Source organism: Pseudophryne corroboree, chromosome 2, assembly GCF_028390025.1.
Source record: "Pseudophryne corroboree isolate aPseCor3 chromosome 2, aPseCor3.hap2, whole genome shotgun sequence".
In the NCBI taxonomy this organism is placed as follows: Eukaryota; Metazoa; Chordata; class Amphibia; order Anura; family Myobatrachidae; genus Pseudophryne; species Pseudophryne corroboree.
Genome location: NC_086445.1, coordinates 798,615,343 through 798,639,370, shown reverse-complemented (window position 1 = coordinate 798,639,370; position 24,028 = coordinate 798,615,343). Strand labels below are relative to the sequence as shown.

At 49.1% G+C, this 24,028-nt stretch overlaps 1 protein-coding gene across 5 annotated transcripts in view; it reads right to left on the bottom strand.

Moving 5' to 3' along the window:
- DDX3X (DEAD-box helicase 3 X-linked) overlaps window positions 1-24,028 on the bottom strand; it is an 89,208-nt gene that overhangs the window by 47,320 nt on the left and 17,860 nt on the right. For 2 of the 5 annotated variants that reach the window (XM_063955599.1, XM_063955603.1), the window contains exons 3-5: window positions 18,612-18,662; window positions 17,923-17,994; window positions 17,205-17,327 (exon numbers count right to left, since the gene is read on the bottom strand). In XM_063955599.1, the coding sequence (XP_063811669.1) occupies window positions 17,205-17,327; window positions 17,923-17,994; window positions 18,612-18,662 (246 nt within the window). The remainder of the gene's footprint in view (window positions 1-17,204; window positions 17,328-17,922; window positions 17,995-18,611; window positions 18,663-24,028) is intronic. The other 3 variants (XM_063955604.1, XM_063955606.1, XM_063955605.1) reach the window with 2 other exon arrangements.

Sequence of the window (24,028 nt, the reverse complement as noted above, 5' to 3'; positions counted from 1 at the left end):
GTGCGCTACCTTAGTCTGAAGACAGGATTGTCTTCTGCCGCCGACTTCACCAGACCTCTTAGTCTCTTCTGGCTCTGTAAGGGGGACGGCGGCGCGGCTCCGGTGACCCATCCAGGCTGTACCTGTGATCGTCCCTCTGGAGCTAATGTCCAGTAGCCTAAGAAGCCCAATCCACTCTGCACGCAGGTGAGTTCGCTTCTTCTCCCCTTAGTCCCACGATGCAGTGAGCCTGTTGCCAGCAGGACTCACTGAAAATAAAAAACCTAAATTAAACTTTTATTCTAAGCAGCTCAGGAGAGCCACCTAGCCTGCACCCTTCTCGTTCGGGCACAAAAATCTAACTGAGGCTTGGAGGAGGGTCATAGGGGGAGGAGCCAGTGCACACCACCTGATCCTAAAGCTTTTATTCTTGTGCCCTGTCTCCTGCGGAGCCGCTATTCCCCACGGTCCTTACAGAGTCCCAGCATCCACTAGGACGTCAGAGAAATAAGAATTTACTCACCGGTAATTCTATTTCTCGTAGTCCGTAGTGGATGCTGGGGACTCCGTAAGGACCATGGGGAATAGACGGCTCCACAGGAGACTGGGCACATCTAAAGAAAGATTTAGGACTATCTGGTGTGCACTGGCTCCTCCCCCCATGACCCTCCTCCAAGCCTCAGTTAGGAACTGTGCCCGGAAGAGCTGACACAATAAGGAAGGATTTTTGAATCCCGGGTAAGACTCATACCAGCCACACCATATAACACGTGATAGAAACCCCGGTTAACAGTATGATAACAAATGGAGCCTCTGAAGAGATGGCTCACAACAAAACCCGATTTTTGTAACAATAACTATGTACAGGTATTGCAGACAATCCGCACTTGGGATGGGCGCCCAGCATCCACTACGGACTACGAGAAATAGAATTACCGGTGAGTAAATTCTTATTTTCTCTGACGTCCTAGTGGATGCTGGGGACTCCGTAAGGACCATGGGGATTATACCAAAGCTCCCAAACGGGCGGGAGAGTGCAGATGACTCTGCAGCACCGAATGAGAGAATTCCAGGTCCTCCTCAGCCAGGGTATCAAATTTGTAGAATTTTGCAAACGTGTTTGCCCCCGACCAAGTAGCTGCTCGGCAAAGTTGTAAAGCCGAGACCCCTCGGGCAGCCGCCCAAGATGAGCCCACCTTCCGTGTGGAATGGGCTTTTACAGATTTAGGCTGCGGTAAGCCTACCGCAGAATGCGCCAGCTGAATAGTGCTACAAATCCAGCGCGCAATAGACTGCTTAGAAGCAGGAGCACCCAGCTTGGTGGGTGCATACAGGATAAACAGCGAGTCAGTCTTTCTGACTCCAGCCGTCCTGGAAATATATATTTTTAGGGCCCTGACTACGTCCAGCAACTTGGAATCCTCCAAGTCCCTAGTAGCCGCAGGCACCACAATAGGTTGGTTCAAGTGAAAAGCTGAGACCACCTTTGGGAGAAACTGAGGACGAGTCCTCAATTCTGCCCTATCCATATGGAAAATCAGATAAAGGCTTTTACAAGACAAAGCCACCAATTCTGTAACCCGCCTGGCCGACGCCAAGGCCAACAGCATGACCACTTTCCACGTGAGATATTTTAAAACCACAGTCTTAAGTGGTTCGAACCAATGTGATTTCAGGAATGCCAAAACCACATTGAGATCCCAAGGTGCCACTGGGGGCACAAAAGGAGGCTGAATATGCAGTACTCCTTTGACAAAAGTCTGAACTTCGGGCAGTGAAGCCAGTTCTTTTTGGAAGAAAATCGACAGAGCCGAAATCTGGACCTTTATGGACCCCAATTTGAGGCCCAACGTCACCCCTGCTTGCAGGAAGTGCAGGAATCGACCCAGTTGAAATTCCTCCGTCGGGGCCTTCATGGCCTCACACCAAGCAACATATTTTCGCCAAATGCGGTGATAATGTCTTGCGGTGACATCCTTCCTGGCTTTGATCAGGGTAGGGATGACTTCCTCCGGAATACCCTTTTCCTTCAGGATCCGGTGTTCAACCGCCATGCCGTCAAACGCAGCCGCGTTAAGTCTTGGAACAGACAGGGTCCTTGCTGCAGCAGGTCTTGTCTGAGCGGCAGAGGCCAAGGGTCCCCTGTAAGCATCTCTTGAAATTCCGGGTACCAAGCTCTTCTTGGCCAATCCGGAACCACGAGTATGGTTTTCACTCCTCGCCTTATTATTCTCAGTACCTCGGGTATGAGAGGTAGAGGAGGAAACACAAACCGACTGGTACACCCATGGTGTCACTAGAGCGTCCACCGCTATCGCCTGAGGGTCTCTTGACCGGGCGCAATATCTTTTCAACTTCTTGTTGAGGCGGGACGCCATCATGTCTACCTGTGGTTTTTCCCACCGGTTGACCAGCATTTGGAAGACTTCTGGATGAAGTCCCCATTCTCCCGGGTGGAGGTCGTGCCTGCTGAGGAAGTCTGCTTCCCAGTTGTCCACTCCCGGAATGAACACTGCCGTCAGTGCTAACACATGATTCTCTGCCAATCGGAGAATCCTTGTGGCTTCTGCCATCGCCATCCTGCTTCTCGTACCACCCTGTCTGTTTACATGGGCGACCGCCGTGATGTTGTCTGACTGGATCAGTACCGGCTGGTTTTGAAGCAGGGGTCTTGCCTGGCTTAGGGCATTGTAAATGGCCCTTAGCTCCAGGATATTTATGTGAAGAGAAATCTCCCGATTTGACCAGTCCTTGGAAATTTCTTCCCTTTGTGACTGCCCCCCAGCCCCGAAGGCTGGCATCCGTGGTCACCAGGACCCAGTCCTGTATTCCGAATCTGCGGCCCTCTAGTAGATGAGCCCTCTGCAGCCACCACAGCAGCGACACCCTGGTTCTGGCCGATAGGGTTATCCGCTGTTGCATCTGGAGATGGGACCCGGACCATTTGTCCAACAGGTCCCACTGGAACGTCCTTGCGTGGAACCTTCCGAATGGAATTGCTTCGTACAAAGCTACCATTTTTCCCAGGACTCGTGTGCATTGATGCACCGACACTTTTCCTGGTTTTAGGATGTCTCTGACCAGAGACGACAATTCCTCGGCTTTTTCCAGTGGAAGAAACACTTTTCTGGTCTGTGTCCAGAATCATTCCCAGGAACAGAAGACGTGTCGTCGGGACCAGCTGTGACTTTGGAATGTTTAGAATCCAGCCGTGCTGTTGTAGCACTTCCTGAGAAAGTGCCACCCCCCCTATCAACTGTTCTTTGGACATCGCCTTTATCAGGAGATCGTCCAAGTACGGGATAATTAAAACTCCCTTCTTGCGAAGGAGTATCATCATTTCGGCCATTACCTTGGTAAAGACCCTCGGTGCCGTGGATAACCCAAACGGCAGCGTCTGGAACTGATAGTGACAGTCCTGTACCACAAATCTGAGGTACTCCTGGTGCGGAGGGTAAATGGGGACATGCAGGTACGCATCCTTGATGTCCAGGGATACCATGTAATCCCCCTCCTCCAGGCTCGCAATAACCGCCCTGAGCGATTCCATCTTGAACTTGAACCTTTTGATATAAGTGTTCAAGGCTTTTAAATTTAAGATGGGTCTCACCGAACCGTCCGGTTTCGGTACCACAAACATTGTGGAGTAGTAACCCTTTCCTTGCTGAAGGAGGGGTACCTTGACGATCACTTTCTGTGAATACAGTTTTTGAATAGCCACCAACACTGCCTCCCTGGCAGAGGGAGTTGCCGGCAAGGCAGATTTTAGGAAACGGCGGGGGGGAGACGTCTTGAATTCCAGCCTGTACCCCTGAGATACTCTGCCCCTCGGCAGAAAGGATGAGCCTCTAGCCCGCTTATTTTTCTGGGGCCGAAAGGACTGTAACTGATAATACGGTGCTTTCTTTTGCTATGGGGTAGCCTGTGGCAAAAAGGTCGATTTCCCAGCAGTAGCTGTGGAAACAAGGTCTGAAAGACCTTCCCCAAAAAGTTCCACCCCTTTATAGGGTAAAACTTCCATGTGCCGCTTGGAGTCGGCATCACCTGACCATTGCCTAGTCCATAACCCCCGTCTGGCGGCAATGGACATAGCGCTTATTTTTGATGCCAGCCGGCAAATATCCCTCTGTGCATCACGCATGTATAAGACCGCGTCTTTTATATGGTCAATAGTTAGCAAAATATTGTCCCTATCCATGGTATCAATGTTTTCAGACAGGGAGTCTGACCACGCAGCAGCAGCACTGCACATCCAAGCTGATGCAATAGCGGGTCTCAATATAATGCCAGTGTGTGTGTATATAGCTTTTAGGGTACTTTCCAGCTTTCTATCAGCAGGTTCTTTTAGGACGGCAGTATCCGGAGACGGTAGTGCCACCTTCTTTGATAAGCGTGTCAGTGCTTTATCTACCCTAGGGGGTGTTTCCCAGCGTGACCTATCCTCTGGCAGGAAAGGGTACGCAGCCATTAACCGTTTAGAAATGATCAATTTCTTATCTGGGGAAGTCCACGCTTCCTCACACACCTCATTTAATTCGTCAGATGCAGGAAAAAAATAAGAATTTACTTACCGATAATTCTATTTCTCGGAGTCCGTAGTGGATGCTGGGGTTCCTGAAAGGACCATGGGGAATAGCGGCTCCGCAGGAGACAGGGCACAAAAAAGTAAAGCTTTACTAGGTCAGGTGGTGTGCACTGGCTCCTCCCCCTATGACCCTCCTCCAGACTCCAGTTAGGTACTGTGCCCGGACGAGCATACACAATAAGGGAGGCATTTTGAATCCCGGGTAAGACTCATACCAGCCACACCAATCACACCGTACAACTTGTGATCTAAACCCAGTTAACAGTATGACAACAGAAAGGGCCTCTTAAAGATGGCTCCTTAACAATAACCCGAATTAGTTAACAATAACTATGTACAAGTATTGCAGATAATCCGCACTTGGGATGGGCGCCCAGCATCCACTACGGACTCCGAGAAATAGAATTATCGGTAAGTAAATTCTTATTTTCTCTATCGTCCTAAGTGGATGCTGGGGTTCCTGAAAGGACCATGGGGATTATACCAAAGCTCCCAAACGGGCGGGAGAGTGCGGATGACTCTGCAGCACCGAATGAGAGAACTCCAGGTCCTCCTTTGCCAGGGTATCAAATTTGTAAAATTTTACAAACGTGTTCTCCCCCGACCACGTAGCTGCTCGGCAGAGTTGTAATGCCGAGACCCCTCGGGCAGCCGCCCAAGATGAGCCCACCTTCCTTGTGGAGTGGGCTTTTACAGTTTTAGGCTGTGGCAGGCCTGCCACAGAATGTGCAAGTTGAATTGTGTTACAAATCCAACGAGCAATCGACTGCTTAGAAGCAGGTGCGCCCAACTTGTTGGGTGCATACAATATAAACAGCGAGTCAGATTTTCTGACTCCAGCCGTCCTTGCAATGTATATTTTTAAGGCTCTGACAACGTCCAACAACTTGGAGTCCTCCAAGTCGCTAGTGGCCGCAGGCACCACAATAGGTTGGTTCAGATGAAATGCTGATACCACTTTAGGGAGAAAATGCGGACGAGTCCGCAGTTCTGCCCTATCCGAATGGAAGATTAGATAAGGACTTTTATAAGATAAAGCCGCCAATTCAGATACTCTCCTGGCAGAGGCCAGGGCTAGTAACATAGTCACTTTCAATGTGAGATATTTCAAATCCACCTTTTTCAATGGTTCAAACCAATGGGATTTGAGGAAATCTAAAACTACATTTAGATCCCACGGTGCCACCGGAGGCACCACAGGAGGCTGTATATGCAGTACTCCCTTGACAAAAGTCTGGACCTCAGGGACAGAGGCCAATTCTTTTTGGAAGAATATTGACAGGGCCGAAATTTGAACCTTAATGGATCCCAATTTGAGACCCATAGATAATCCTGATTGCAGGAAATGTAGGAAACGACCCAGTTGGAATTCCTCCGTCGGAACCCTCCGATCCTCGCACCACGCTACATATTTTCGCCAAATGCGGTGATAATGTTTCACGGTGACTTCCTTCCGTGCCTTAATCAAGGTAGGAATGACTTCTTCTGGAATGCCTTTCCCTTTTAGGATCTGGCGTTCAACCGCCATGCCGTCAAACGCAGCCGCGGTAAGTCTTGAAAAAGACAGGGACCCTGCTGTAGCAGGTCCCTTCTCAGAGGTAGAGGCCACGGTTCGTCCGTGAGCATCTCTTGAAGTTCCGGATACCAAGTCCTTCTCGGCCAATCCGGAACCACTAGTATTGTTCTTACTCTTCTTTGCCGTATGATCTTCAATACCTTTGGTATGAGCGGCAGAGGAGGAAACACATACACTGACTGGTACACCCAAGGAGTTACCAGTGCGTCCACAGCTATTGCCTGTGGATCTCTTGACCTGGCGCAATATTTGTCCAGTTTCTTGTTGAGGCGAGACGCCATCATGTCTACAATTGGTCTTTCCCAACGGTCTATTAACATGTTGAAGACTTCTGGATGTAGACCCCACTCTCCCGGATGAAGATCGTGTCTGCTGAGGAAGTCTGCTTCCCAGTTGTCCACGCCCGGGATGAACACTGCTGACAGTGCTATCACGTGATTCTCCGCCCAGCGAAGAATCTTGGCAGCTTCTGCCATTGCACTCCTGCTTCTTGTGCCGCCCTGCCTGTTTACATGGGCGACCGCCGTGATGTTGTCCGACTGAATCAACACCGGCTTTCCTTGCAGGAGAAGTTCCGCCTGGCTTAGAGCATTGTAGATTGCTCTTAGTTCCAGAATGTTTATGTGAAGAGACTTTTCCAGACTCGTCCATACTCCCTGGAAGTTTCTTCCTTGTGTGACTGCTCCCCAGCCTCTCAGGCTGGCGTCCGTGGTCACCAGGATCCAATCCTGAATGCCGAATCTGCGGCCTTCTAATAGGTGAGCCTTCTGCAACCACCACAGAAGTGACACCCTTGTCTTTGGTGACAGGGTTATTCGCAGGTGCATCTGCAGATGCGACCCTGACCATTTGTCCAACAGATCCCTTTGGAATATTCTTGCATGGAATCTGCCGAATGGAATTGCTTCGTAAGAAGCCACCATTTTTCCCAGGACTCTTGTGCATTGATGTACTGACACTTTTCCTGGTTTTAGGAGGTTCCTGACCAGATCGGATAACTCCTTGGCTTTTTCCTCTGGAAGGAAAACCTTTTTCTGAACCGTGTCCAGAATCATTCCTAGGAACAGCAGACGAGTTGTCGGGATTAAATGGGATTTTGGAATATTCAGAATCCACCCGTGTTGTCTTAGCACCTCTTGAGATAGTGCTAAAGCTGTCTCCAGCTGTTCTCTGGACCTTGCCCTTATTAGGAGATCGTCCAAGTATGGGATAACTAATACGCCTTTTCTTCGAAGAAGAATCATCATCTCGGCCATTACCTTGGTAAAGACCCGAGGCGCCGTGGACAATCCGAACGGCAGCGTCTGAAACTGATAGTGACAGTTTTGAACAATGAACCTGAGGTACCCCTGGTGTGCGGGGTAAATCGGAACGTGTAGATACGCATCCTTGATGTCCAAGGATACCATAAAGTCCCCTTCTTCCAGGTTCGCTATCACTGCTCTGAGTGACTCCATCTTGAACTTGAACTTTTTTATGTAGAGGTTCAAGGACTTCAGATTTAGAATAGGCCTTACCGAGCCATCCGGCTTCGGTACCACAAATAGAGTGGAATAATACCCCTTTCCTTGTTGTAATAGGGGTACTTTGACTATCACCTGCTGAGCGTACAGCTTGTGAATGGCTTCCAACACCCTCTCCCTTTCGGAAGAGACGGTTGGTAAGGCAGACTTCAGGAAACGATGAGGAGGATCCGTCTCTAATTCCAACCTGTACCCCTGAGATATTATCTGCAGGATCCAGGGGTCTACCTGCGAGTGAGCCCACTGCGCGCTGTAATTTTTGAGACGGCCCCCCACTGTCCCCGAGTCCGCTTGAGAGGCCCCAGCGTCATGCTGAGGTTTTTGCAGGAGCCGGGGAGGGCTTCTGTTCCTGGGAAGGAGCTGCCTGTTGGTGTCTCTTCCCTCTGCCTCGTGGCAGGTACGACAAGCCCTTTGCTCTCTTATTTTTGTAGGAGCGAAAAGGCTGCGGTTGAAAGGTCGGTGCCTTTCTCTGTTGGGGAGTGACTTGAGGTAAAAAAGTGGATTTCCCGGCAGTAGCCGTGGCCACCAAGTCTGATAGACCAACTCCAAATAACTCCTCCCCTTTATACGGCAAAACCTCCATGTGACGTTTTGAATCCGCATCGCCTGTCCACTGTCGTGTCCATAAGGCTCTTCTGGCTGAAATGGACATAGCACTCACCCGAGATGCCAGTGTGCAAATATCCCTCTGTGCATCACGCATATAGATAAATGCATCCTTTATTTGTTCTAACGACAGTAAAACATTGTCCCTATCTAGGGTATCAATATTTTCAATCAGGGATTCTGACCAAACTACTCCAGCACTGCACATCCAGGCAGTTGCTATAGCTGGTCGTAGTATAACACCTGCATGTGTGTATATATTCTTTTGAATAACTTCCATCTTTCTATCTGATGGATCCTTAAGTGCGGCCGTCTCAGGAGAGGGTAACGCCACTTGTTTGGATAAGCGTGTGAGCGCCTTGTCCACCTTAGGGGGTGTTTCCCAGCGCGCCCTAACCTCTGGCGGGAAAGGGTATAATGCCAATAACTTTTTTGAAATTATCAACTTTTTATCAGGAGCAACCCACGCTTCATCACACACGTCATTTAATTCTTCTGATTCAGGAAAAACTGTTTGTAGTTTTTTCACACCATACATAATACCCTGTTTTACGGTATCTGTAGTATCAGCTAAATGTAACGTCTCCTTCATTGCCAAAATCATATAACGTGTGGCCCTACTGGAAAATACGTTTGAATTTCTACCGTCGTCACTGGAATCAGTGCCCGTGTCTGGGTCTGTGTCGACCGACTGAGGCAAAGGGCGTTTTACAGCCCCTGACGGTGTTTGAGGCGCCTGGACAGGCATTAATTGATTGTCCGGCCGCCTCATGTCCTCAACTGACTGTTTAAGGGAAGATAAACCATCACGTAATTCCACAAATAAAGGCATCCATTCTGGTGTCGACCCCCTGGGGGGTGACATCTGCATATTTGGCAATTGCTCCGCCTCCACACCAATATCGTCCTCATACATGTCGACACCACGTACCGACACACACCGCAAACTCACAGGGAATGCTCTAATGAAGACAGGACCCACTAGCCCTTTTGGGGAGACAGAGGGAGAGTCTGCCAGCACACACCACAAAGCGCTATATATACAAGGGATATCCTTATATTAAGTGCTCCCTTATAGCTGCTTTAATATATATATATATAGCCATTAATGTGCCCCCCCTCTCTGTTTTACCCTGTTTCTGTAGTGCAGTGCAGGGGAGAGACCTGGGAGCCGTTCTGACCAGCGGAGCTGTGACAGAAAATGGCGCCGTGTGCTGAGGAGATAGGCCCCGCCCCTTTTTCGGCGGGTTCTTCTCCCGCTATTTTTCCAGTCAGGCAGGGGTTAAATATCTCCATATAGCCCCTATGGGCTATATGTGAGGTATTTTTAGCCTTGTATAAGGTTTATATTTGCCTCTCAGAGCGCCCCCCCCCAGCGCTCTGCACCCTCAGTGACTGCCCAGTGAAGTGTGCTGAGAGGAAAATGGCGCACAGCTGCAGTGCTGTGCGCTACCTTATGAAGACTGAGGAGTCTTCAGCCGCCGGTTTCCGGACCTCTTCACGCTTCAGCATCTGCAAGGGGGTCGGCGGCGCGGCTCCGGGACCGGACTCCACGGCTGGGCCTGTGTTCGATCCCTCTGGAGCTAATGGTGTCCAGTAGCCAAGCAGCAAATCCACTCTGCATGCAGGTGAGTTTACTACTTTCCCCCTAAGTCCCACGTTGCAGTGATCCTGTTGCCAGCAGGACTCACTGTAAAGAAAAAAAAAACCTAAACTAAACTTTCTCTAAGCAGCTCTTTAGGAGAGCCACCTAGATTGCACCCTTCTCGTTCGGGCACAAAATCTAACTGGAGTCTGGAGGAGGGTCATAGGGGGAGGAGCCAGTGCACACCACCTGACCTAGTAAAGCTTTACTTTTTTGTGCCCTGTCTCCTGCGGAGCCGCTATTCCCCATGGTCCTTTCAGGAACCCCAGCATCCACTTAGGACGATAGAGAAATAAGATTTTACTCACCGGTAAATCTATTTCTTGTAGTCTGTAGTGGATGCTGGGAACTCCGTAAGGACCATGGGGAATAGACTGGCTCCACAGGAGACTGGGCACTCTAAAAGAAAGATTAGGTACTATCTGGTGTGCACTGGCTCCTCCCTCTATGCCCCTCCTCCAGACCTCAGTTAGGATACTGTGCCCGGAAGAGCTGACACAATAAGGAAGGATTTTGAATCCCGGGTAAGACTCATACCAGCCACACCGTATAACTTGTGATACTATACCCAGTTAACAGTATGAAATATAACTGAGCCTCTCAACAGATGGCTCAACAATAACCCTTTAATTAGGCAATAACTATATACAAGTATTGCAGACAATCCGCACTTGGGATGGGTGCCCAGCATCCACTACGGACTACGAGAAATAGATTTACCGGTGAGTAAAATCTTATTTTCTCTGACGTCCTAGTGGATGCTGGGAACTCCGTAAGGACCATGGGGATTATACCAAAGCTCCCAAACGGGCGGGAGAGTGCGGATGACTCTGCAGCACCGAATGAGAGAACTCAAGGTCCTCCTCAGCCAGGGTATCAAATTTGTAGAATTTAGCAAACGTGTTTGCCCCTGACCAAGTTGCAGCTCGGCAAAGTTGTAAAGCCGAGACCCCTCGGGCAGCCGCCCAAGATGAGCCCACTTTCCTCGTGGAATGGGCTGTTACTGATTTAGGATGCGGCAATCCAGCCGCAGAATGCTCCAGCTGAATTGTGCTACAAATTCAGCCAATAGTCTGCTTAGAAGCAGGAGCACCTATTTTGTTGGGTGCTACAGGATAAAAAACGAGTCAGTTTTCCTGACTCCAGCCGTCCTGGAAATATAATTTTTTAAGGCCCTGACTACGTCCAGTAACTTGGAATCTTCCAAGTCCCTAGTAGCCACAGGCACTACAATAGGTTGGTTCAAGTGAAAAGCTGATACCACCTTAGGGAGAAACTGGGGACAAGTCCTTAATTCTGCCCTATCCATATGGAAAATCAGATAAGGGCTTTCACATGACAAAGCCGCCAATTCTGACACACGCATGGCCGAAGCCAAGGCCAATAACATGACCACTTTCCACGTGAGATATTTCAAATCCACAGTTTTAAGTGGCTCAAACCAATGTGATTTTAAGAAACTCAACACCACGTTGAGATCCCAAGGTGCCACAGAAGGCACAAAAAAGGGGCTGAATATGTAGCACTCCCTTTACAAATGTCTGAACTCCAGGCAGTGAAGCCAGTTCTTTCTGGAAGAAAATCGACAGAGCCGAAATCTGGACCTTAATGGAACCCAAATTTAGGCCCATAGTCACTCCTGACTGTAGGAAGTGCAGAAAACGACCCAGCTGAAATTCCTCTGTTGGGGCCTTCCTGGCCTCACACCACGCAACATATTTTCGCCAAATACGGTGATAATGGTTTGCGGTTACTTCTTTCCTGGCTTTTATCAGCGTAGGAATGACTTCCTCCGGAATGCCCTTTTGCTTTAGGATCCGGAATTCAACCGCCATGCCGTCCAACGCAGCCGCGGTAAGTCTTGGAACAGACAGGGCCCCTGCTGTAGCAGATCCTGTCTGAGCGGTAGATGCCATGGGTCCTCTGATATTATTTCTTGAAGTTCTGGGTACCAAGCTCTTCTTGGCCCATCCGGAACCACGAGTATCGTTCTTACTCCTCGTTTTCTTATTATTCTCAGTACCTTTGGTATGAGAGGCAGAGGAGGGAATACATAAACCGACTGGTACACCCACGGTGTCACTAGAGCGTCCACAACTATTGCCTGAGGGTCCCTTGACCTGGCGCAATATCTAGTTTTTAGTTTAGGCGGGACGCCATCATGTCCACCTGTGGCCTTTCCCAACGGTTTACCAACAGTTGGAAGACTTCTGGATGAAGTCCCCACTCTCCCGGGTGTCGGTCGTGTCTGCTGAGGAAGTCTGCTTCCCAGTTGTCCACTCCCGGAATGAACACTGCTGACAGTGCTAAGACGTGATTCTCCGCCCATCGGAGAATCCTTGTGGCTTCTGCCATCGCCATCCTGCTTCTTGTGCCGCCCTGTCTGTTTACAAGGGCGACTGCCGTGATGTTGTCTGATTGGATCAGTACCGGCTGGTTTTGAAGCAGAGGCCTTGCCAGACTTAGGGCATTGTAAATGGCCCTCAGTTCCAGAATATTTATGTGTAGGGACGACTCCTGACTTGACCAAAGTCCTTAGAAATTTCTTCCCTGTGTGACTGCCCCCCAGCCTCGAAGGCTGGCATCCGTGGTTACCAGGACCCAGTCCTGTATGCCGAATCTGCGGCCCTCTTGAAGATGAGCACTCTGCAGCCACCACAGTAGAGATAACCCTGTCTCCAAGGACCAGGGTATCAGCCGATGCATCTGAAGATGCGATTCCGACCACTTGTCCAAGAGGTCCCACTGAGAGGTTCTTGCATGGAACCTGCCGAATGGAATTTTGCTTCGTAAGAAGCTACCATTTTTCCCAGGACTCGTGTGCAGCGATGCACCGATACCTGTTTTGGTTTCAGGAGGTCTCTGACTAGAGATAACAGCTCCTTGGCTTTCTCCTGCGGGAGAAACACTTTTTTCTGTTCTGTGTCCAGAACCATCCCCAGGAACAGCAGGCGTGTGGTAGGAACCAGCTGTGACTTTGGAATGTATAGAATCCATCCGTGCTGTTGTAGCACTTCCCGAGAGTGCTACTCCGACCAACTGCTCCATGGACCTCGCCTTTATAAGGAGATCGTCCAAGTACGGGATAATTAAAAACTCCCTTTTTTCGAATGAGTATCATTTCTGCCATTACCTTGGTAAAGACCCTCGGTGCCGTGGACAGTCCAAACGGCAGTGTTTGGAATTGGTAATGGCAATCCTGTACCACAAATCTGAGGTACTCCTGGTGAGGATGGTAAATGGGGACATGTAGGTAAGCATCCTTGATGTCCAGGGATACCATGTAATCCATCTCCTCCAGGCTTGCAATAACCGCCCTGAGCGATTCCATCTTGAACTTGAATTTTTTTATGTATGTGTTCAAGGATTTCAAATTTAAAATGGGTCTCACCGAACCGTCCGGTTTCGGTACCACAAACAGTGTGGAATAGTAACCCCGTCCTTGTTGAAGTAGGGGCACCTTGACTATCACCTGCTGGGAATACAGCTTGTGAATTGCCTCTAGCACAGCCTCCCTGCCTGAGGGAGTTGTCGGCAAGGCAGATTTGAGGAAACGGCGGGGGGGAGACGCCTCGAATTCCAGCCTGTACCCCTGAGATACTACTTGAAGGATCCAGGGATCCACCTGTGAGCGAGCCCACTGATCGCTGAAATTTTTGAGGCGGCCCCCCACCGTACCTGGCTACGCCTGTGGAGCCCCCGCGTCATGCGGTGGACTCAGAGGAAGCGGGAGAAGAATTTTGATTCTGGGAACTGGCTGACTGGTGCAGCTTTTTCCCTCTTCCCTCGTCTCTGTGCAGAAAGGAAGCGCCTTTGACCCGCTTGCTTTTCTGAAGCCGAAAGGACTGTACCTGATAATACAGTGCTTTCTTAGGCTGTGAGGAAACCTGAGGTAAAAAAATTTCTTCCCAGCTGTTGCTGTGGATACGAGGTCCCAGAGACCATCCCCAAACAATTCCTCACCCTTATAAGGCTCTATGTGCCTTTTAAAGTCAGCATCACCTGTCCAGTGTCGGGTCTCTAATACCCTCCTGACAGAATGGACATTGCATTAATTCTGGATGCCAGCCGGCAAAATATCCCTCTGTGCATCAGTCATATATAAGACGACGTCTTATGTTCGCAAAATAGTATCCCTGTTTGACAGGGTTACAGACCACGCTGCAGCAGCACTATCTGCAGGTCTCAGTCTAGTACCTGAGTGTGTAAATACAGACTTCAGGATAGCCTCCTGCTTTTTATCAGCAGGTACCTTCAAAGTGGCCGTATCCTAAGACGGCAGTGCCACCTTTTTTGACAAACGTGTGAGCGCCTTATCCACCCTAGGGGATATCTCCCAGCGTAACTTATCCTCTGGCGGGAAAAGGTACGCCATCAGTAACTTTTTAGAAATGACCAGTTTCTTATCGGGGGAACCCACGCTTTTTCACACTTCATTCACATTTGATGGGGGAACAAAACACTGCCTGCTTTTTCTCCCCAAACATAAAACCCTTTAGTGGTACTTGGGTTAATGTCAGAAATGTGTAACACATTTTTTATTGCCGGGATCATGTAACGGATGTTCCTAGTGGATTGTGTGACACTGGAGTCAGACTCCGTGTCGACATCTGTGTCTGCCATCTGAGGGAGCGGGCGTTTTTGAGCCCCTGATGGCCTTTGAGACGCCTGGGCAGGCGCGGGCTGAGAAGCCGGCTGTCCCATAGCTGTTACGTCATCCAGCCTTTTATGTAAGGAGTTGACACTGTCGGTTAATACCTTCCACCTATCCATCCACTCTGGTGTCGGCCCACAGGGGACGACATCCCATTTATCGGCATCTGCTCCGCCTCCACATAAGCCTCATCAAACATGTCGACACAGCCGTACCGACACACCGCGCACACACACAGGGAATGCTCTGACTGAGGACAGGACCACACACAGCCCTTTGGGGAGACAGTATGCCAGCACACACCAGAGCGCTATATAATGTAGAGATAAACACGATCACTGAGTGAATTTTCCCCAATAGCTGCTTGTATAAACAATACTGCGCCTAAATTTAGTGCCCCCCCTCTTTTTAACCCTTTGAGCCTGAAAACTACAGGGGAGAGCCTGGGGAGCTGTCTTCCAGCTACACTGTGAAGAGAAAATAGCCTCTGGGGCTATATATTGTGATTTTGCCAGCCAAGGTGTTTTTATTGCTGCTCAGGGTGCCCCCCCCCAGCGCCCTGCACCCTCAGTGACCGGAGTGTGAAGTGTGTATGAGGAGCAATGGCGCACAGCTGCAGTGCTGTGCGCTACCTTGGTGAAGACTGAAGTCTTCTGCCGCCGATTATCCGGACCATCTTCATGCTTCTGGCTCTGTAAGGGAGACGGCGGCGCAGCTCCGGGAACGAACACCAAGGACGGGTCCTGCGGTCGATCCCTCTGGAGCTAATGGTGTCCAGTAGCCTAAGAAGCCCAAGCTAGCTGCAAGCAGGTAGGTTCGCTTCTTCTCCCCTTAGTCCCTCGTTGCAGTGAGCCTGTTGCCAGCAGGTCTCACTGTAAAATAAAAAACCTAACATATACTTTCTTTCTAGGAGCTCAGGAGAGCCCCTAGTGTGCATCCAGCTCGGCCGGGCACAGAAATCTAACTGAGGTCTGGAGGAGGGGCATAGAGGGAGGAGCCAGTGCACACCAGATAGTACCTAATCTTTCTTTTAGAGTGCCCAGTCTCCTGCGGAGCCTGTCTATTCCCCATGGTCCTTACGGAGTTCCCAGCATCCACTAGGACATCAGAGAAACTACTGGTAGTTTTTTCTCACCAAACATAATACCCTTTTTTGTGGTACCTGGGGTATCAGAAATGTGTAATACATTTTTCATAGCCTCAATCATATAACGGGTGGATCTATTGGAGGGTACACTCGTCTCATCGTCGACACTGGAGTCGGTATCCGTGTCGACATCTGTATCTGTCATCTGAGGTAGCGGGCGTTTTATAGCCCCTGATGACATTTGAGACGCTTGGACAGGCACAAGCCGAGTAGCCGGCTGTCCTATGTCGTCAAACCTTTTATGTAAGGAGCTGACACTGTCACGTAATTCCTTCCATAAGTCCATCCACACTGGTGTCTACCCCGCAGGGGGTGACATCACATTCACAGGCATTTGCTCCGCCTCCACATCATTATCCTCATCATACATGTCGACACAGCAGTACCGACACAGGGAATGCTCTTAGAGGACAGGACCCCACAAAGCCCTTTGGGGAGACAGAGGGAGAGTATGCCAGCACACACCAGGGCGCTATATAACACAGGGATATCACTATACAGTGTTTTCCCCTATAGCTGCCTATAATATATATACATACACACTGCGCCTAAATTGTGCCCCCCCTCTTTTTTACCCTTTCTGTAGTGCAGGACTGCAGGGGAGAGCCAGGGAGCTTCCTTCCAGCGAAGCTGTGAGGGAATAATGGCGCCAGTGTGCCGAGGGAGTTGGCTCCGCCCCTTTTTCGGCGGGCTTTCTCCCGCTATTTTATCGTTTCTGGCAGGGGTTAATATACACCTATATAGCCTCTGGGGCTATATATGGTGTTAGTTTTGCCAGCCAAGGTGTTACTATTGCTGCTCAGGGCGCCCCCCCCAGCGCCCTGCACCCATCAGTGACCGCAGTGTGTGGTGTGCATGAGGAGCAATGGCGCACAGTGCTGTGCGCTACCTTGGAGAAGACAGAAGTCTTCAGCCGCCGATTTTCCGGACCACCTTGTTTCTGGCTCTGTAAGGGGGACGGCGGCGCGGCTCCGGGAACGGACGACGGTCGGGTCCTGTGTTCGATCCCTCTGGAGCTAATGGTGTCCAGTAGCCTAAGAAGCCCAAGCTACCACCACTTAGGTAGGTTTGCTTCTTCTCCCCTTAGTCCCTTGTTGCAGTGAGCCTGTTGCCAGCAGGTCTCACTGAAAATAAAAAACCTAAACTATACTTTCTTCTAGGAGCTCAGGAGAGCCCCTAGTGTGCATCCAGCTCAGCCGGGCACAGAAATCTAACTGAGGCTTGGAGGAGGGTCATGGGGGGAGGAGCCAGTGCACACCAGATAGTCCTAAATCTTTCTTTAGATGTGCCCAGTCTCCTGCGGAGCCGTCTATTCCCCATGGTCCTTACGGAGTCCCCAGCATCCACTAGGACGTCAGAGAAACTAAAATACAGTAAGAAAAACTAAACCCTGTTTGATAATTTTTCACCAACTAATCATTCTAGTGTAGGAGGTACTTAAGGAACCCTTTGTATTCCAATTATTGTAATTAATAAAGTACAAAGATACCTCTGTCAGTGCGACCAGTAGTACCCCTACTGGCATATCCAGTTCGATCACACCCATTCACCCGGTCATCACTAGCTCCATTTATGTAGCCATTTCCTCCCCGACCAGAATCCCAGTTTGAATCTTTAAGGGAAAGAAAACAATTTGAGTATCACATGGAGTATTCAGAGAAAGATGGTCATGTCTGATAGTTTCAGTAGAAAGTAACTTGTGGACAAAAATCACCCAAGCCAACCACTTAACTAGTGTATAAAAGCAAGCTAAAGCAAGCTGATAAACCCCAGTGTAATGCATGTTACATGCACATTAGTATAAATGACTTAATGCCAGATTCTCACGCATGACAAAATAAATCGTTAAATTGATAAAATCAATGGAGCATAGATTGAGATTTATCTACCCTCTACAAACCCTGTATTGAAGTCTGTAATATAACAATTGTGACAACACAGGAATTAAGGTCTCATCACAGAACAAATGCAGGCTTATCTTTATATTAAAAAAAATAAAAAAAAATAAAAAAATAAAAAAAACCTCTATCACGAAATAAATTAAGCTGTGGAGTGCTAAAATACCTTAGCAGTGTGCAGAGAAGAAATCAATTTAAATTGACAGCAATTTAATTAGAATTCCACTGCAATTCAGACAGCTCAATGGCTAGCTTATGCAGGCCAAGCTATTGTGCAGCCAACACACCAAGACAGGTAACCAACCGTACCATTTCTTTGGGACCACCAATCACCGTAGCCCTTATACACATCTACAGCTGGGTACTGACACCTTGGATAACCTACATGATAATAAATCATTCATAACAGTTTACCAACCTCTGAACAAATTAAAAAACATGGTGAGAATAGAAAGTGTAAGCCAACTATAGTAGCTTTCAAAGTATTTCTGCTTCTCAACATTCCCACACTCATTAATTGACAGTGGCGGATGAGTATAGGCAAGGTATTAGAAAGGAAATCTGGTCTTTTGAAAAAAAAAAAAAAAAAAATTTTTATATATATATATATATATATATATATATATATATATATATATATATATATATATATATATATATATATCTATATCTATATCTATATCTATATCTATCTATCCAGGCATGTCCAAACTGCGGCCCTCCAGCTGTTGAGAAACTACACATCCCAGCATGCCCTGACAGTTTTGCTGTCAGGGAATGCCAAAGCTGTGTCAGGGCATGCTGGGATGTGTAGTTTCTCAACAGCTGGAGGGCCACAGTTTGGACATGCCTGAAAAATTATAATTATAATATATATATATATATATATATATATATATATATATATATATATATATATACACATATATATATACATATACACACACATATATATACATATATACACACACACACATACATACATACACGCCACTTACCAAGTCTTGAAGCTTCTTTGTTTCTTAAGTGAGGAGGAATATATCGGCCTTCTAGGATTTAAGAAAAAAAAAATAAGATTTTACTCACCGGTAAATCTATTTCTCGTAATCCGTAGTGGATGCTGGGGACTCCGTAAGGACCATGGGGAATAGACAGGCTCCGCAGGAGACTGGGCACTCTAAGAAAGCTTTAGTACTACTGGTGTGCACTGGCTCCTCCCTCTATGCCCCTCCTCCAGACCTCAGTTAAGGAAACTGTGCCCGAGAGCTGACATTACAAGGAAAGGATTTTGGAATCCAGGGTAAGACTCATACCAGCCACACCAATCACACCGTATAACTTGTGATAAACTTACCCAGTCAACAGTATGAACAACAGAGCATCAAACAATGGATGCCAACATAACATAACCCTTTATTAAGCAATAACTATATAGACGTATTGCAGAAAGTCCGCACTTGGGACGGGCGCCCAGCATCCACTACGGACTACAAGAAATAGAGATTTACCGGTAAGTAAAATCTTATTTTCTCTAACGTCCTAGTGGATGCTGGGGACTCCGTAAGGACCATGGGGATTATACCAAAGCTCCCAAACGGGCGGGAGTGTGCGGATGACTCTGCAGCACCGAATGGGCAAACACAAGGTCCTCCTCAGCCAGGGTATCAAACTTGTAGAACTTAGCAAATGTGTTTGAACCCGACTAAGTAGCTGCTCTGCAAAGCTGTAATGCCGAGACACCTCAGGCAGCCGCCCAAGAAGAGCCCACTTTCCTTGTGGAATGGGCTTTCACTGACTTTGGATGCGGCAATCCAGCCGCAAAATGAGCCTGCTGAATCGTGTTACAGATCCAGCGAGCAATGGTTTGCTTTGAAGCAGGAGCACCCAGCTTGTTGGATGCATACAGGATAAACAGCGAGTCAGTTTTCCCGACTCCAGCCGTCCTGGCTACATAGATCTTCAAAGCCCTGACTACATCAAGCAACTTGGAATCCTCCAAGTCACGAGTAGCCGCAGGCACCACAATAGGTTGGTTCAAATGAAAAGACGACACCACCTTCGGCAGAAATTGCGGACGAGTCCGTTATTCTGCCCTGTCCATATGGAAAACCAGATAGGGGCTTTTACATGACAAAGCCGCCAATTCTGACACACGCCTAGCCGAAGCTAAGGCCAATAGCATGACCACCTTCCACGTGAGATACTTTAGCTCCACGGTCTTAAGTGGCTCAAACCAGTGTGATTTCAGGAAACCCAACACCACGTTGAGATCCCAAGGTGCCACTGGTGGCACAAAAGGGGGCTGAATATGCAGCACTCCCCTAACAAACGTCTGAACTTCAGGAAGAGAAGCCAGTTCCTTTTGAAAGAAAATGGATAGGGCTGAAATCTGGACCTTTATGGACCCCAACTTAAAGCCCATATTCACTCCAGACTGTAGGAAGTGCAGGAACCGACCCAGCTGGAATTCCTCTGTGGGGGCCTTCCTGGCCTCACACCAGGCAACATATTTTCGCCATATACGGTGATAGTGTTTTGCTGTCACGTCCTTTCTAGCCTTTATCAGCGTAGGAATAACTTCATCCAGAATGCCTTTTTCCGCTAGGATCCTGCGTTCAACCGCCATGCCGTCAAACGCAGCAAGTCTTGGAACAGACAGGGCCCCTGTTGCAACAGGTCCTGTCTGAGAGGCAGAGGCCATGGGTCCTCTGTGAGCATTTCTTGCAGTTCCGGGTACCAAGTCCTTCTTGGCCAATCTGGAACAATGAGTATTGTTCTCATTCCTCTTTCTTACGATTCTCAGCACCTTGGGTATGAGAGGAAGAGGAGGAAACAGACCGACTGGAACACCCACGGTGTTACTAGTGCGTCCACAGCTATCGCCTGAGGGTCTCTTGACCTGGCGCAACACCTTTGTAGATTTTTGTTGAGACGGGATGCCATCATGTCCACCTGTGGCAGTTCCCATCAATTTGTAATCTGAGTGAAGACTTCGCGATGAAGTCCCCACTCTCCCGGGTGGAGGTCGTGCCTGCTGAGGAAGTCTGCTTCCCAGTTGTCCACTCCTGGAATGAACACTGCTGACAGTGCTTGCACGTGATTCTCCGCCCAACGAAGAATCCTAGTGGCTTCCGCCATCGCCACTCTGCTTCTTGTGCCGCCCTGGCGGTTTACATGAGCCACTGCGGTGATGTTGTCTGACTGAATCAGCACCGGTTGGTTGCGAAGCAGAGGCTCCGCTTGACTCAGGGCGTTGTATATGGCCCTTAGTTCCAGGATATTTATGTGCAGACAAGCCTTCTGACTTGACCACAACCCTTGGAAGTTTCTTCCCTGAGTGACTGCCCCCCATCCTTGGAGGCTCGCATCCGTGGTCACCAGGACCCAGTCCTGTATGCCGAACCTGCAGCCCTCGAGAAGGTGAGCACTCTGCAGCCACCACAGAAGAGACACCCTGGCCCTTGGGGACAGGGTGATCAGCCGATGCATCTGAAGATGCGATCTGGACCACTTGTCCAACAGATCCCACTGAAAGATCCTCGCATGGAACCTTCCCGAAGGAAATGGCTTCGTACGATGCCACCATCTATCCCAGGACTCGCTTGCAGTGATGCACCGACACCTGTTTCGGTTTTAAGAGGTCTCTGACTAGAGTCACGAGCTCCTGAGTCTTCTCCGCCGGGAGAAACACCTTCTTCTGGTCTGTGTACAGTATCATGCCCAGAAAGGGCAGACGCGTCGTAGGAATCAGCTGCGACTTTGGGATATTCAGACTCCAGCCATGCTGCTGCAACACTTCCTGAGAGTGTGCTACGCTGATCAGCAACTGCTATCTGGACCACGCCTTTATGAGGAGATCGTCCAAGTATGGGATAACTGACTCCTTGCTTTCTCAGGATCACCATCATTTCTGCCATTACCTTGGTAAATATTCTCGGTGCCGTGGAGAGCCCAAACGGCAACGTCTGGAATTGGTAATGACAGTCCTGTACCACAAATCTGAGGTACTCCTGATGAGGTGGATAAATGGGGACATGCAAGTAAGCATCCTTGATGTCCAGAGACACCATAAAATCCCCCTCTTCCAGGCTTGCAATGACCGCTCTGAGCGATTCCATTTTGAACTTGAATCTTTTCAGATAAATGTTCAGGGACTTTAAATTCAATATGGGTCTGACCGAACCGTCGGGGTTCTGTACCACAAACATTGTGGAACAGTATCCCCTTCCCTGTTGAAGGAGGGGAACCTTTACCACCACCTGCTGGAGATATAACTTGTGAATTGCCGCTAACACTACTTCCCTTTCCATGGGGGAAGCTGGCAGGGCCGATTTGAGGTAACAGTGAGGGGGCATCACTTCGAATTCCAGCTTGCATCCCTGAGACACAATCTGTATAGCCCAGGGATCCACCTGTGAGCAAACCCACTGGTGGCTGAAATTTCGGAGATGCACCCCTACCGTTCCTGGCTCCACCTGTGGAGCCCCAGCGTCATGCGGTGGATTTAGTGGAAGCCAGGGAGGACTTCTGTTCCTGGGAACTAGCTGTATGGTGCAGCTTCTTTCCTCTACCCCTGCCTCTGGCAAGAAAGGATGCACCTGACTTTATTGCTTCTTTGTGATCGAAAGGACTGCATTTGGTAATACAGTGCTTTCTTAGGCTGTGAGGGAATATATGGCAAAAAATTTGACTTCCCAGCCGTAGCTGTGGAAACTAGGTCCGAGAGACCGTCTCCAAACAATTCCTCACCCTTGTAAGGTAAAACCTCCATGTGCTTTTTGGAGTCGGCCTCACCTGTCCATTGTCGAGTCCACAGGACCCTTCTTCTGGCAGAAATTGACATTGCATTTATTCTAGAGCCCAGTAAGCAAATGTCCCTCTGGGCATTCCTCATATATAGGACAGCGTCTTTTATATGCCCCAGGGTCAGTAAAATGGTATCCTTGTCTAAGGTATCCATTTGCTCAGACAGATTATCTGTCCATGCTGCTGCAGCACTACACATCCAGGCCGACCCAATCACCGGCCTCAGTAGAGTACCTGAATGTGTATAAACAGACTTCAGGATACTTTCCTACTTCCTATCGGCAGGAACCTTTAGGGAGGCCGTTTCCTGTGACGGCAGGGCCACCTTCTTAGATAAGCGTGTCAGAGCTTTATCTACCCTAGGGGAGGATTCCCAGCGCATCCTGTCCGTTGGCGGGAAAGGGTACGCCATAAGTAACCTTTTGAAAATCAGCACTTTCCTATCGGGGGAATCCCACGCTTTTTCACATAACCGATTTAACTCATGTGAAGGGGGAAAAGTCACCTCTTGCTATTTCTCCCCATACATATATACCCTCTTGTCAGGGACAGGATTTACCTCTGATATGTGCAATACATCCTTCATTGCTATAATCATGTAGCGGATGGCTTTAGCCATTTTAGGCTGCAATTTTGCATAGTCATCGACACTGGAGTCAGAATCAGTGTCGATATCCGTGTCAACAATTTTGGATAGCGGGCGCTTCTGAGACCCTGACGGCCTCTGCGCTGTAGGATCAGGCATGGGCTGAGACCCTGACTGTCCCAAGGCATCAGCTTTATCCAACCTTTTATGCAAGGAGTTTACATCATTTAACACCTTCCACATATCCATCCAATCAGGTGTCGGCGCAGTCGGCGGAGACACGTCATTCATCTGCACCTGCTCTGCCTCCACATAGCCCTCCTCGTCAAACACACAGGGGATGCTCTATATGAGAACAGGACCCCCACAAGGCCTTTTGGAGAGACAGAGTATGCCAGCACACACCCCAGCGCTATATGACCCAGGAATCACACAGTAACTTAGTGTTTACCCAGTAGCTGCTGTATATATGATTAATGCGCTAAATTTATGTGCCACCCCCCCCCTCTCTCTCTTTTTACCCTCTTTCTACCGTGAGTCTGCAGGGGAGAGCCTGGGGAGCTTCCTCTCAGCGGAGCTGTGGAGAGAAAATGGCGCTGGTGAGTGCTGAGGAAGAAGGCCCCGCCCCCTCAGCGGCGGGCTTCTGTCCCGCGATTTTGTGTAAAATTAATGGCAGGGGCTCATGCATAATACAGTGCCCAGCTGTATATATGCTGCTTTTTTGCCAGGAGGTAATCAATTGCTGCCCAGGGCGCCCCCCCCTGCACCCTACAGTGACCGGAGTGTGTGGGTTAGTGTGGGTGCAATGGCGCACAGCTGCAGTGCTGTGCTCTACCTCATATGAAGACAGGAGTCTTCTGTCACCGATTTTGAAGTCTTCTTGCTTCAACCCACCAGCTTCTGTCTTCTGGCTCTGCGAGGGGGACGGCGGCGCGGCTCCGGGAACGGACGACCAAGGTTAGGTTCCTGTGTTCGATCCCTCTGGAGCTAATGGTGTCCAGTAGCCTAAGAAGCGCAACCTAG